Consider the following 12,062-nt stretch of genomic DNA (forward strand, 5'->3'; position numbering starts at 1 on the left):
AAGATATAAAGCGTAAAGGGGTAATGTACACAGTGATTTTTCAGGAAGGAAGCCATGCGTGGGCTAATGTCAATCTTTGCAATGTTGGCTGACTTCCTAGATAAAGGAAATACAGTACATCTAGTCTATACAGACATCAAAAGCATTTGGCCTCTTGCCCTGCGGGATGGTGTCACTTAAGCTTGGTGAGGTGGGTCAGGAACTGGCCATGGGGCAGGTGGTAGCAGGTGAGCAGAGGGTACCACGGGAGTTATCAGTGAACAGCCAAAAAGAGGGATTTTAGGACCAAACTTAATATTTTTGCTCCGTGCTGTAGTACAGAAAAAAAATTGGCACGTGGAGCAGAGCACTGCTGAGTTTTTTAAAATGGGAGAAGAGCAGGATTTCTCCTGCAGAGCACAGGGTGACCTTCTGGGCTCAAATTGCCTGGGCTCAAACTGGGATGAAATACAGCAGTGAAGAGTACAAAATCATGCTCAGAGGTTAAATAATGAGGGGTTTGGCTATCAGCTGGCAGCTCAATTGAAAACTATAGAGGAGGAGAAAGACCTAATTGCCTTTAGCCAGTGGCAGGGTAGAAGTGAGCCTGCAACGTGCCGCAGCCATGCGAGGGGCAGCCCAGGGCTGGGACAGGTCCATCCGGGAGGAGAGGGGCTTGGCACGCTCCCCGCTCCCCTCCAGCCACACAAAAGGCCCCTTTCCTGGCATACACGCCTGTGTCAATCATTAGCTAGAAATTTAGAGCTGGGTAAATACGTTTTTGGCTTTGGATGTTGATGACAGACTTGGAGCATTACCGAATAAGGTGGGACCACTTGACATCGTGGCGTGCTATATATTCCTGCTTCTACCTGCAATCGTCCTCTCCCGCACAGAGAGCTAAGCAGGCTGCACTGGAGCCGTGCCTCTGTCTGCCATGAAGACAACAGGGGTTTTCGTGAAGGCAGCTCTAGCCCTTTGCTGCTGCTTAGGTGAGTATTTCCTGGGATACTGCAGAGATGGATCTAGCTGAGTCAAAGCTGAATTGTCATTTCAGTAAAAGTATTCGGGTCTTGTAATGTGGCAGAGAGCCTTATTCCTTGAAGAAATATTCTTCCTGAAAGAGCGTAGCAAGAAATTAGACTTCAAGACTGAGGTTTCAGCAAACCTCATACAGGCAACCGTTTTCATCTTCTTGGCTTGTAGGAGCAAATTGCTGAAGGAGCAGGAGCTTGCACATGGGAGTACTGTGCATAAGGGCGCAGTAAAACTGTCAGCAATAGCATCGTTACCCATGTGAGCAACATAAATGCAAACTTTAACCTCTAGGATTGCTCTGTGAGTTTACTGTGCTGTTTCTGGTAACTGAGAAGGATGTGTTTGGAGATGGACAGTGCCAGTGGTCGACAGCCATCTTAAACGCACGTGTCCAAGCTTTTGAAAGCCAAATATAAAGTCTCTTAGAAGAGGTTAGAATCCCAGAGTACCGAATTGAAAGTACCTGTATCCCTTCCCTGTAACATCTTAGGGATGGATTAATATACGTGCTCTTCCCTGTTTTATCTCCCCTCAAAAATGCAATGAGACTTTATTTAGTAACTATTTATACATCCTGTGACCATTTACTGGCCTAATGTAAAATTCCATATTTTCCCAACCCAAATAAACTAGTCAACAAGAGTCACTGAATTTAATAGTTTCATGAAAAGATTTACATATGTCTTCTCTGCATATCAATAGTTTGATCATTTTTTTTTTCTTTTCTCTCTCCATTTTTTTTTTCTTTCAGGTATTGCCTTTGGAGTTGAGGTGAGCTACAGATCTATTTATTCTGTTCTATTCTGGGTTTCTGGTAAAGTAGAAACAGCATGTAATTACCTGATGAGCAGGCGGATTAAATCTAATGAAAGCTTGGCTGTTCAAATAATATTTTCCAGTGCATGATTGAATGATATTGCCAATTTCATGAGAAAGTGAAAGATCCCCCATTTTTTACAATACTTCGAGTTCATTAAATAAAATGAAGAAAGCGAGAAGTAATTTTATAATCCTATTATATTAACTCTTAGACATAACTTAGTTACTCTAAGCCAAAGGCAGTAGGTTACCTCCTCATGAGGAATACTGTCTTAAGATGGTATGCTTGAAAGCATCAAAGACTGCGATTCTGATAGTTTTTTCTGTGCAGTAAGACCTGCAGAACTGTGTTCCTTGCATTGGTTTTCTATACCTATATCATAGAGAGGAAAACAGCCGGGTCTGTGCGATGGATTTGTCTGCAGGTTCTTCCCACGCAGTTACAAGGCTCCTGGAGCTCACCAGAGACTGCAGCACAATTTGAAACGATCGGATTTTGAGCTAAGAGGCTCTGGTGTACAGCCGGGCTCCCAATTACCGGCTGCCTTCATTAGGCACCGTCTCACCCACAGCAATCCTTCCTCTGTGCCGTGCCTCCCCCGGACCCCGGCAGGAAAGCATGATCAGAAACTTCTGTAGAGCGGGTTCACTCCTCCTGACTGCCTGAGCAGATTCAAAATAATACCTCCAATTTACCTCCCGGCAGGAGCTGCAGCCGCTCTGGCTGCGGTGGTGGGAGGCTGCACAGGGGGTTTCTACCCATGAAGGGGCCAAGGGTGGGTCTGATCTTGTGCTGCTTTCACAGGTTGATTGCAGCCAGTATTCCAGTGGCATCGGCAAGGATGGGACGGTCTGGGTAGCTTGCCCGAGGAACCTGAAGCCAGTCTGCGGCACCGACGGCAACACGTACAGCAATGACTGCGGGATCTGCCTCCACAACAGGTGAGCGTTGCTGGAAACCCAGCAGAAGCTGCAGGGCAACGGGCTCCAGGTAAGCGTGGCAGCTTCATCCTCCGAAGATGGTCTGGGCAGAGGAGCATGTGAGTTAGCAGCTGGGTGCCCACACTGCCAGCCTCGAGGCGATGCTGTTCTCTGTGATCTCTGACGCAGGTCTGCTCTCTTCTAGGGAACACAGGGCCAATGTGGAGAAGGCACATGATGGAGAATGCGAGCCAAAATCTATTACGGTAAGACAAAGTCCATGGAAGGCTTCAGCTGGCTGTAAAAGGGCACAGGTCAAACACCCCACAAGAGGAAAACAGAACACTCACAGCTGGTCTGCACAGCCCAAAGGGAATTAAAATCTGATAAAAACCAAAGCTGAGAAGGTCTTTATGGGCTGTCTGGTACCATGTTTTGGTGCTCTTTAATTCAGACTTTTAGCCCACGCAATTGGGAATAAAATGAAAAAGTTGTGTTGGCTGAAGGCTGGATCTCACCACCTGGATAACTCCAGCAGGATCTTATGAAGGACCTCACAAAATCCAAACTATAGTCCCTCTTGTTATGCCATTTTTTTTCAGCTTGAGAGAATTCCCACAGAACTGACTCTGGCTTCCACTTTTGATAGTGGAATTAGTTTAACGCTAGATTTGTCCCCAAAGGCTGAGGGAGAGTAAACAGACTACATAAGTGTTCTATCTTTATATCAAAAATGTCTTGTTTTTTTTTTTTTTTACCCTCTATTCCTGCTATTTTTACAGATTGATTGCAGTAGGTACCGAAGAACTGAAATAGGCGGTCACGTCCTGGTAGCATGCCCAAGGATATTGAAACCAGTCTGTGGCTCAGATGCCTTCACTTATGACAATGAATGTGGGATCTGTGCCTATAATGCGTAAGTCTTGTGCATAGAACATCCTTCTGGGTGATTAGTGGTAGTTAAGGCTCTCAGAAGCGCTTCTATAAAACGTCTTTCTTAAGACAGGTGTCTCTGTAGGTCTCTCTGGAGCTGGCTGCTTGTAGCTCTCCAGCCAGCCTGAGTTTTCTTCCCCACTTTCTGTCTGTGCTCATGAGGGGAAACACAAAAGAACCAGAGGACAACCCAGAGCAGAGCCACAAACAGATCAAAGTGTTATTTCTAACACCTAATTACTCCTAACACTTAATTACCGTGTGATACAGAAATACTGTGCGTTTGCTGCTACCACCTGTGGGGCGCGTTCAGGCAAGTCAAGCAGTTGTGGTGTCCCACGAGGCAGGTGGGACCTTGCTGTCGTGTCCCAGTGCCTAGAGTGTAATGTGAAAAGTTATTCTCAAGGCTTCCTAACCAAAGCATTTCTTTCTTTCAGAGAACATCACACCAACATTAGCAAATTATATGACGGAGAGTGCGAGCAGAAGATTGTCACTGTAAGTGCAATAGAAGTCGAAAATCCATCTCTTAGGGCTGTTAATAGAGAGAATCCTGAGAACCCCACAGATTTCCCTAGGAAACTGCAAAGGGATCATATGGCAAGGCTTACGAGGGTCCCAGTCCATGATTTGCCTTTCAGCACAATGAGGGTGGATTTTGCATCCTCCCTGCTCCACAGAGAGGGTCACCCCATGCGTACCACGCCAAACCGGCACAGGAGAAAGGAGGTGGATATGAAATGAGACGCTGCAGAACTCCCTTCCTTAAGTACTAAGCTGGCTTTTGTGACCAGGGGGAGGCCCAAGATTTCGCTTGCCAAAGTGTTGTGCCGGTTGGCAATTTTCTCTCTGGAGATCACAAGTGTTTCCACCCTTTGCATCAGGGATTCGAAACTCCCATGCTGGTTGCTTTCACAGACATAGCGAGACTCATAAGAGAACTAAGCATACATATTTCTACAGTATAGTTTATTGTATATTCGTACAGGGCCAACAGTCTGGCGCTTCAGGAAGAGAAGCTTCTATTCTGGGATGTAGACAGTCCGTTCTAAATGGATAGATAACCATTTTTTTCTCTATCCTTTCAAGCCCTGTGCTTAACTACAGGGAATCTGAAGTAATAAATAATCACAGAGCTGGAGAAGTGGGGAGAACACCAGCACGAACCAAAACAGTATTAGTCAGATTTCCAGCTGGGGAAAAATGTTTCCCACTAAATTCAAGACCCTTTTGAAAATGAGAATGGGCCCAAAATTTTGTATACGTTCTTCTGCCTGGAGGATCCCTTCTCCAAGATGGTCCTTTTTCTTGACTCCTAAAGAACCGGGATAATATTAAGAAAGTTCATTTCTGATTGAAGATTTAGCTTCAGTGTATCAGGGCTTTGTCCTATTGCAGAAACAATGGAGGGTGGGATACAGAATGAAAAGGTTTTGTATCAACTTTTCTCGCATAGCAAGGGCTTCACCAAAGCCTTATTTTGACAGGTTAACTGCGATAAGTACCCAACAACCACCACTAAAGATGGCAAAGTATTAGTATCCTGTCCAAGGATCCTGAATCCAGTTTGCGGCACAGATGGTGTTACATATGATAATGAATGCGGGATCTGTGCCCACAATGGGTAAGTGCCATACGTAGAGCGCTCCTTCTAAGTAGCCAGCGATGCTTTGCAGCCCTGAGAACCATCCTTCTGCATTTCTGCTTATCCCTATTTCTTCACGTCTCTTAGAAACTAGATTGGTTTTGGATTTACCTTGAGTTTCCTTCTGCTACCTTCCTTGCTATCTGACAAGGGGAAACCTTGAAGAGTCAGATAGCAGCTCTTTGGATTAGTCTGTGGGCTGGGCAGTGACTGAGCAGAGGAAGGAATAAATCAGAATATTGCTTTAAATTGCATGCTATGAGAAAACGTGTGAGCTTGTTAATGAGTAAAGTAACGTAGCTGTTCTGATACGCTCTTACTGAGTCTGAAGCTGCGGTCTGCTTCATTTTGCATGTGACTGTGACCAAGAGGTTAAGCATTTAGTTCCTCAACTTTATTGTTTTTCTCTTCCAGAGAACACAGGACCCATGTTGGCAAAAAGCATAATGGAAAATGCAGACAGGAGACTTCTGAGGTAAGTATTCAATATAAAGCATATTTCTCCTCTTTAGCTGTATCAACTGAAAGGTTCCCTGAGGGTACATCTACTCTGAAAGTGAGCTGGCCTGAGGCCTGGCTTTCTCCACAAGTCTATTAAGTCTTGTCAGCCCCTTGTGTTGAGGATGCCTACAAATCCCACCTGTCCTGAGGCAGGTGTCCTCTGGGCTCTCCTTGCCTGCACAGCCCTGGCAGATGGGCTGCATGGGAGCTAGGCACAGAGTTTTTGTTACAAATTCATACCTACACCAACCTTTGGGGTGGGGATATATTCTGGTATATGGAGCACACCAGAGGTTTTGATCTGAGTGTATCAGCCAAGAAGTCCCAGAGCTGGTGCCTAGGACATGCCACACAAAAATGTGGAAGTCAGTCAGTTTGGGCTTAGATCTTCCTTTGAGGATGCTCTTCAAAGGCATTGTCAGCAAAGTCCAAATTCCTTCACTATATTGGTGTTTTGTTTATGTGGCAGAATGACAAGGGGACTATGTTTCTCTTTTTTTTTTTTTTTTTTTTTTTTTCTTTTCTGGCATATCTTGTATTTGGGTCTGACCAAGCTACTTACCCTGGAGATCTGACATCTCACAAACTATGCAGTGCTGTGCAGTTCCCTCCGTGCATGAGAGGATGCATGCAGAACTGACTCAGCCTGGTTTTGAGAGAACCGAGATGCAGCACCAGTGTTGTCTCGGCATCCTAGCACAAAAGACATGGCAGGAGGTTACATTGGGTTTTTTCGCAGAGAACAAGGACTTCCCTATGTTTGACACTCCTGCTTTTTGTAGATCGATTGCAGTCAATACCCATCAAGAATGATTAAGGGTGGTAAAGCCCAGGTACGCTGTCCAAGGATCCTGCTCCCAGTCTGCGGCACAGATGGATTTACTTATGACAATGAATGTGGCATCTGTGCCCATAACGTGTAAGTACTGTACACAGGACTCTGTTTTGGCGTGACTAGCCAAGGTTACTGCTCCAGACAGCTTTGCTTTTGATACCAACGTATCTATATATCTCTTTCTGTTTCTCTTTTAACATTCTGAAGCCCCCGTCACCTTGATTTTATTCCCTGATGCTCTGTTTGTGCTCCTGGGGGAGCTGTGGGAGAGCCAAATCTCAGTCTGAGCACACTATGAGGGGTTGTGGTATTTGGGCAGAGGAAAGAGTGGATGAGGCTGCTGCATAGCACACAGTGAGGAGACCTAATAGGTCTGTTACCACTTTGGATTACGCTTGCTAATGACCGGGAGAAGCTGGAGATGCCTCCTTTGTCATATTTATTGGCTCTGAGTTTGGTTGGCTTTCTGTGGCACCTGGGTGTCACAGGGCTTAGCTGGTGAGCACGCTAACGCCAGCCTCTCCCTTTCAGAGAATATGGGACTCACGTTAAGAAAAGCCACGAGGGAAGATGCAAGGAGGAAAGTACCGCTGTAAGTGTAACTAGCTATAAAATAACCACCATCCACTCTCTCTCCAGCCCCCAAAAAGAGCCTGGCTGGGCTCAGTGCATCCGCCGTGCTGCCGGCTGCAGGGGAGGGGTGATGCACGGGGCTCGGGCTGGTGCTGCGGTTCTCCCTAGCTGCTCGCAGCTGTACAGGAGGGCAAGAGAGAACGGGAACGGGCCGGGACTTCAGAAACAAAATGTCCCAGTGCTGCAGATCTCTGCACAGAAATCGTCAGAGGCGGCCCGAGAACCACACAGCCCATTTTAGCACAGTAGGAGGGGAAGACAGAAAGCTGCGTTAGATGTCCGTGTATTCATTGAGTGCTAGGATTTCCATTGCACTAGACAGGCGAGTTAAAAAATCCTCGTGCTCTGGTCAGCCAGGAAAAGTCTGCTCCCAGATATGCGTACAAAAATAGCTTTATTATCCTGCACAGTAACAATACGTGCTGATAATATCTCAACGCATTTATTCTGCTTATGCAGAGCAGCTCTAAAGCACCAAAAATAACTTCATGCATCCTGAGGGACTGCAATGTATTTTCTATAGTAAAGACACACTGTTAAAATGCTGTCTTTGCTTTAATTTGCTCTTGCACCATGTGGGAAATACAGGTAATAAGAGACAATGCATTGGGGAAACTGTGCAAAATGACAGTGAAGTGTCAGTGATGCTTAGCTAGTGGACTGACTTCCAATAGGTGTTTGTCTATTTATCCACAAATATTTAAACTGTTAGATTTTATATATTGTAAATATTTTTGCAACAGGAGCTGGTGAAACAGTTCTTGCTGCTGTTTTGGAAAAGCTGAAACAAAATCTCAGATTTAGTTAACTGTGTCAAGCTGGACTTAATGTCAAACACTTTAAATCAGATTCCTTGGGTTAAATGCTTGTTTCAAAGCGTGCAGATGTACTACTCTAGGAAAATCATCTTCTTGGCCAGCTGTTCCTTTCTTTTCCCTGTTAGCAGACAATATCAAACTCAAATATAAGTACTTAATTCATTTCTAATGGAAGACTAAACTTAAAAAACCCTCTGATTTTCCTCTGGTAGAGCCTTTAAAATCCGGAGGATTGGAGTGGGCAGACTGCAGATGAGGCACTTCCATCTCCCAGCAGCTGACCCGGCATTGTTGTTTTACCTCCCCAGGTTGACTGCAGCACATACCTGAGCAACACCAAAACCGGCGAAGCCATCGCAGCCTGCCCCTTCATCCTGCGCGAGATCTGTGGGACAGACGGCGTCACCTACAGCAACGACTGTGCGCTGTGTGCCCATAACATGTAAGCCCTGGAGGTCACCCCCTGAGAGCTCAACAGAGTTACTTGTCGAGTGTTTTTTAACCCTGCTTTCTCTTCCAGCGAATTTGGAACCAGTGTTGCCAAGAAGCATGATGGAAGGTGCATAGAGGAAGTTCCCCAAGTAAGTGAAACCTAAAGAAAAATAAGAGCTTGAGCTGGTGCTGATTGCATAACTTGAATAAACGCAGGTTGGTTTTGGTGGTGTAGCCTCCCCCGAGCGTCACAGCTTGTGCTGTCCTTCCTTCTGCGGGTGAACATCAACCCCCTGGCAGTGGGAACGTTGTGCGCTTCCTGCACGCAGTCAGGAAAAGAAAGAGGCGAGGACAGGTGGGGAATGAGTTATGAGACAGGTAGCATAAATGATTTAGGGCTTTACAAGAAGAAATCCCTTTCCCACAGCAGTCTATCATAGCTGCCACGGGAACTTAGCAGTCTGTTTTGGCAATATGGGAAGGGGACGCAGAGGACCTGGGGTATCCGGTGCCTTCTGGATGCTTGCATTTTACAAAAGGATGTTCCGCAAAGATTAGAAAATTGCCTGTCTTTTGAAGGCTGATACCTAATGTACCAGGGGATTCAAACCCCTCTCTGTTTTGTTTTGGTTTTTTTTTTTTTTTTTGTAAATGCAATGTAATCTAATGTATACCAACAATGAATCTTGTAAAAATACCAGATTAACTGTATTTGGCCAGCTCTAAACTATTTACGCTCACTGGGGAATAGAAGAACAAAGCCATCTCATTAGCATGTGTTTGAAAGAGTCAACATCCCGAGTCAGATATTTCATTTCTATACAAACAAACTATGAAATGTCATTCCTTTGTTTCCTGAGTACGCTCTGTGCTCACACCGGGTGAGATACATAAATCAGGGAGGAAGAGCTCACACTGGAGAAAATGGGAGTGCTCAAACGCAAGGCCAGTTCTTCAACCGGCGTAAATCAGCTTCAACTGCTGTTGCTCCTGCTGGCAGATTTCAACGCTCGGAGCCGTCCCGTTGCAACAAAAGGCCTGTCAGCACATCTCCCCTCCATTCTTGTGGGCTGTGAAAAACTCCTTGGTCAGCTCTCCTGCAGGAAGTGCATAAATCATGCTATTTTGATTTGCAGATTATTTTTGAGCTGGGTTTGGTAATGCCCCGGTAGATTCAACAAGGTATAGGGGCATCATGATGAATACAAAGTTGAATGAGTGATGTTTACCTTGAAGCCTCGATTCAGTCTCTTCCAGCATAAAGCTATGAAAGGAAATTGCTAGTTCTCCATGAAGAACGAGTTAATATATAACCATAATTTGTCCTATGGCAGATCCTAAAAGGCAGAGGCATAAGCAGGGGGGTTGTGTCTGGGCGCCCTTGCACAGAGCAGACCCTGTGCCGGAGCTTTTGCCGTCTTTGTTCTCCAGCTCGACTGCAGCCAGTACAGAACTTCCACGCTGAAGGACGGCAGAGAGCTGATGGCCTGCACGATGATCTACAGTCCCGTCTGCGGTACCGATGGTGTCACTTATGCCAGCGAGTGCACGCTGTGTGCCCACAACCTGTAAGTACTCATCCTTCTGCCTGGGGGATTCTCAGTGGCGGTGGTTGGATCTGTGAGTGCTCAGTAATGTGCAAGGGCTTTCTCTGGAACCCTGTGCTGGACGGGTCCTCTCTGTCTACCCCTGTTTTACTGCTTGCCCTGGTTAGTGTTTGACATGGGTGTTCGACCCCATGGGGGTCGCATCAAAGGGGGATGCATCAGCTGGGGAGACCGTTACTCCAAAAGACCCGTGCCTGGTCCATAAGGGCATGTTCTTGTTAGTGCTGTGCAGGCGATGCTAAGCTAGTTTATCTGAAAATCTCCTGTGCACTAAGTGGGAGCGAGGTTTGTTCTTGCACTGCGCTTGTAATGGGGAGGGTTGTGGCTAATGATGGTGTCTCTGTCCTCCAGGGAACATCGGACCAATCTTGGCAAAAGAAAGAACGGACGCTGTGAAGAGGATATTACAAAAGTGAGTTGGAAAGGATGGGAACAAGGAGTGAGGTGCAGTATCTGTTACGCTCATGGGAGACTGTCCTCTGCTCTGGGTTACAAACTGGGGGAGTGGTGGTGTGCAGACCTGAGGAGATCCCTTGGGAATTTCACACTGGTCATAAACCGGCCAGCATCCATCCCATTGCTCTGTAACAGTGCAGGAAAAGATATGGCAGTGAGCAGAAATAGTACAAGATCACATCTGCCACCAGGAGGAAACTGAGTTGGTTACCACCATGTTACAGACAGTTTCATTTCTTGGGTCATTTCATAAGGAATGACAGTGGGGTGTCATTCCTTCTGCTGGGGGGGCACGGTTTGCGCTCAGGCAGAGAGCCTCATGTCTATCTTCTGTGTGCAGGAGCATTGCAAGAGCTTCCAAGAAATCTCTCCTATCTGCACCATGGAATACTTGCCCCACTGCGGCTCTGATGGCAAAACATACGGCAACAGATGTGTTTTCTGCAATGCCTACCTGTACGTACAAGAGTAAACCTCTTCCTTTTGTGATCATTCCTGTACCTGCTACAAATGCTAAGCTGTTTTCATAATGCGTGTTTAACTAACTGCTTATGGGCATATACTGGATGTTTTTGGTGCACCATGATTTGTGCAAGGAGATGGGTTTTTTGCATTTTAAGGGAAGATGCGAAGAGCCTGTTTCTGTGATCTGTATCTGGCATCCTGTTTGTTAACTTCAAAGACGTTTTACTAATTTTCACCAGCATGTAATCTGTCCCCCAAACTCACCAGGGCATGGGGAAAGTACTTCACCAAAGGAATTGGATTGTATCAAATGTGTGAAACCTTTCATCTTTGTTTTAATGATAATAATGAAAGGGAGTATTTGGGCTTTTGAGACCGTTCGTTATCTCCAGTCAACACTAAGCCAACACTTGGGCCAGTGAAGTGAGGAACAGGGCTTCAGCACTGAGTATGTTCTGTGTCTAATCCTTCTCTCTCCTTTTCTCACCAGGGAAAGCAATAGGACTCTCAACCTCATGAGTATGACTGAATGCTGAGTCTGCGCTGGAGTCCAGCCCAGGAAGACAGGCTCCCTTGCACGTGACTTCCCATGGGCTGATCATTCCCAGTAACTTTCCTTCAGTTTGTCTTGTTTCCTTAGCTCCTGAAACACTTGTTCAATAAACTCACTTGGCAACATTTCTCTGTCTTAATGCCATGTCTTATCCCTTTTGCCCCTTCTCCTCCCTGACGCAGTACTTCTAATGGCGTATATGTATTTTTGTATTGATGTTCTGCTCTACCAAACAATGCGGGTAAATATTTTCCTGCCACGTGTCAGTGCTATCCCTGCTTTGATGAGGGCCTGGCCTCCTCTTGGAGCTCCCAGGCACTTCCTTACTCCTCAGGGTCTCTTTGTCAGTATTAGTCTCACCTAACCATTAATATCCGTGTATGACCTGATCATGGACTCCATCTTTATAGCCAGAGCAAGGAGACAT

At 46.0% G+C, this 12,062-nt stretch overlaps 1 protein-coding gene across 1 annotated transcript; it reads left to right on the forward strand.

Moving 5' to 3' along the window:
• Nucleotides 1-810: 810 nt before the first annotated feature.
• LOC309677335 (ovoinhibitor-like) lies at nucleotides 811-11,754 on the forward strand. Its single transcript, XM_082490126.1, has 16 exons — nucleotides 811-971; nucleotides 1,769-1,788; nucleotides 2,642-2,778; nucleotides 2,963-3,023; nucleotides 3,540-3,673; nucleotides 4,128-4,188; nucleotides 5,178-5,314; nucleotides 5,750-5,810; nucleotides 6,619-6,755; nucleotides 7,203-7,263; nucleotides 8,431-8,564; nucleotides 8,643-8,703; nucleotides 9,986-10,122; nucleotides 10,513-10,573; nucleotides 10,958-11,073; nucleotides 11,573-11,754. Exons 1-16 carry the CDS (start codon nucleotides 917-919, stop codon nucleotides 11,616-11,618), a joined length of 1,419 nt encoding a protein of 472 aa, XP_082346252.1. The 5' UTR covers nucleotides 811-916; the 3' UTR covers nucleotides 11,619-11,754.
• The last annotated feature ends 308 nt before the right edge of the window (nucleotides 11,755-12,062 follow it).

This window comes from Vanellus vanellus (assembly GCF_965231255.1).
Source record: "Vanellus vanellus genome assembly, chromosome: 13".
NCBI classification, from domain to species: domain Eukaryota; kingdom Metazoa; phylum Chordata; class Aves; order Charadriiformes; family Charadriidae; genus Vanellus; species Vanellus vanellus.

Coding starts and splice junctions, on each gene's coding strand:
- LOC309677335 (XM_082490126.1), top strand. CDS start 917: ATGAAGACAACAGGGGTTTTCGTGAAGGCAGCTCTAGCCCTTTGCTGC. Junction 972..1,768: donor AGCCCTTTGCTGCTGCTTAG/GTGAGTATTTCC, acceptor TTTTTCTTTCAG/GTATTGCCTTTGGAGTTGAG. Junction 4,189..5,177: donor GCGAGCAGAAGATTGTCACT/GTAAGTGCAATA, acceptor TTATTTTGACAG/GTTAACTGCGATAAGTACCC.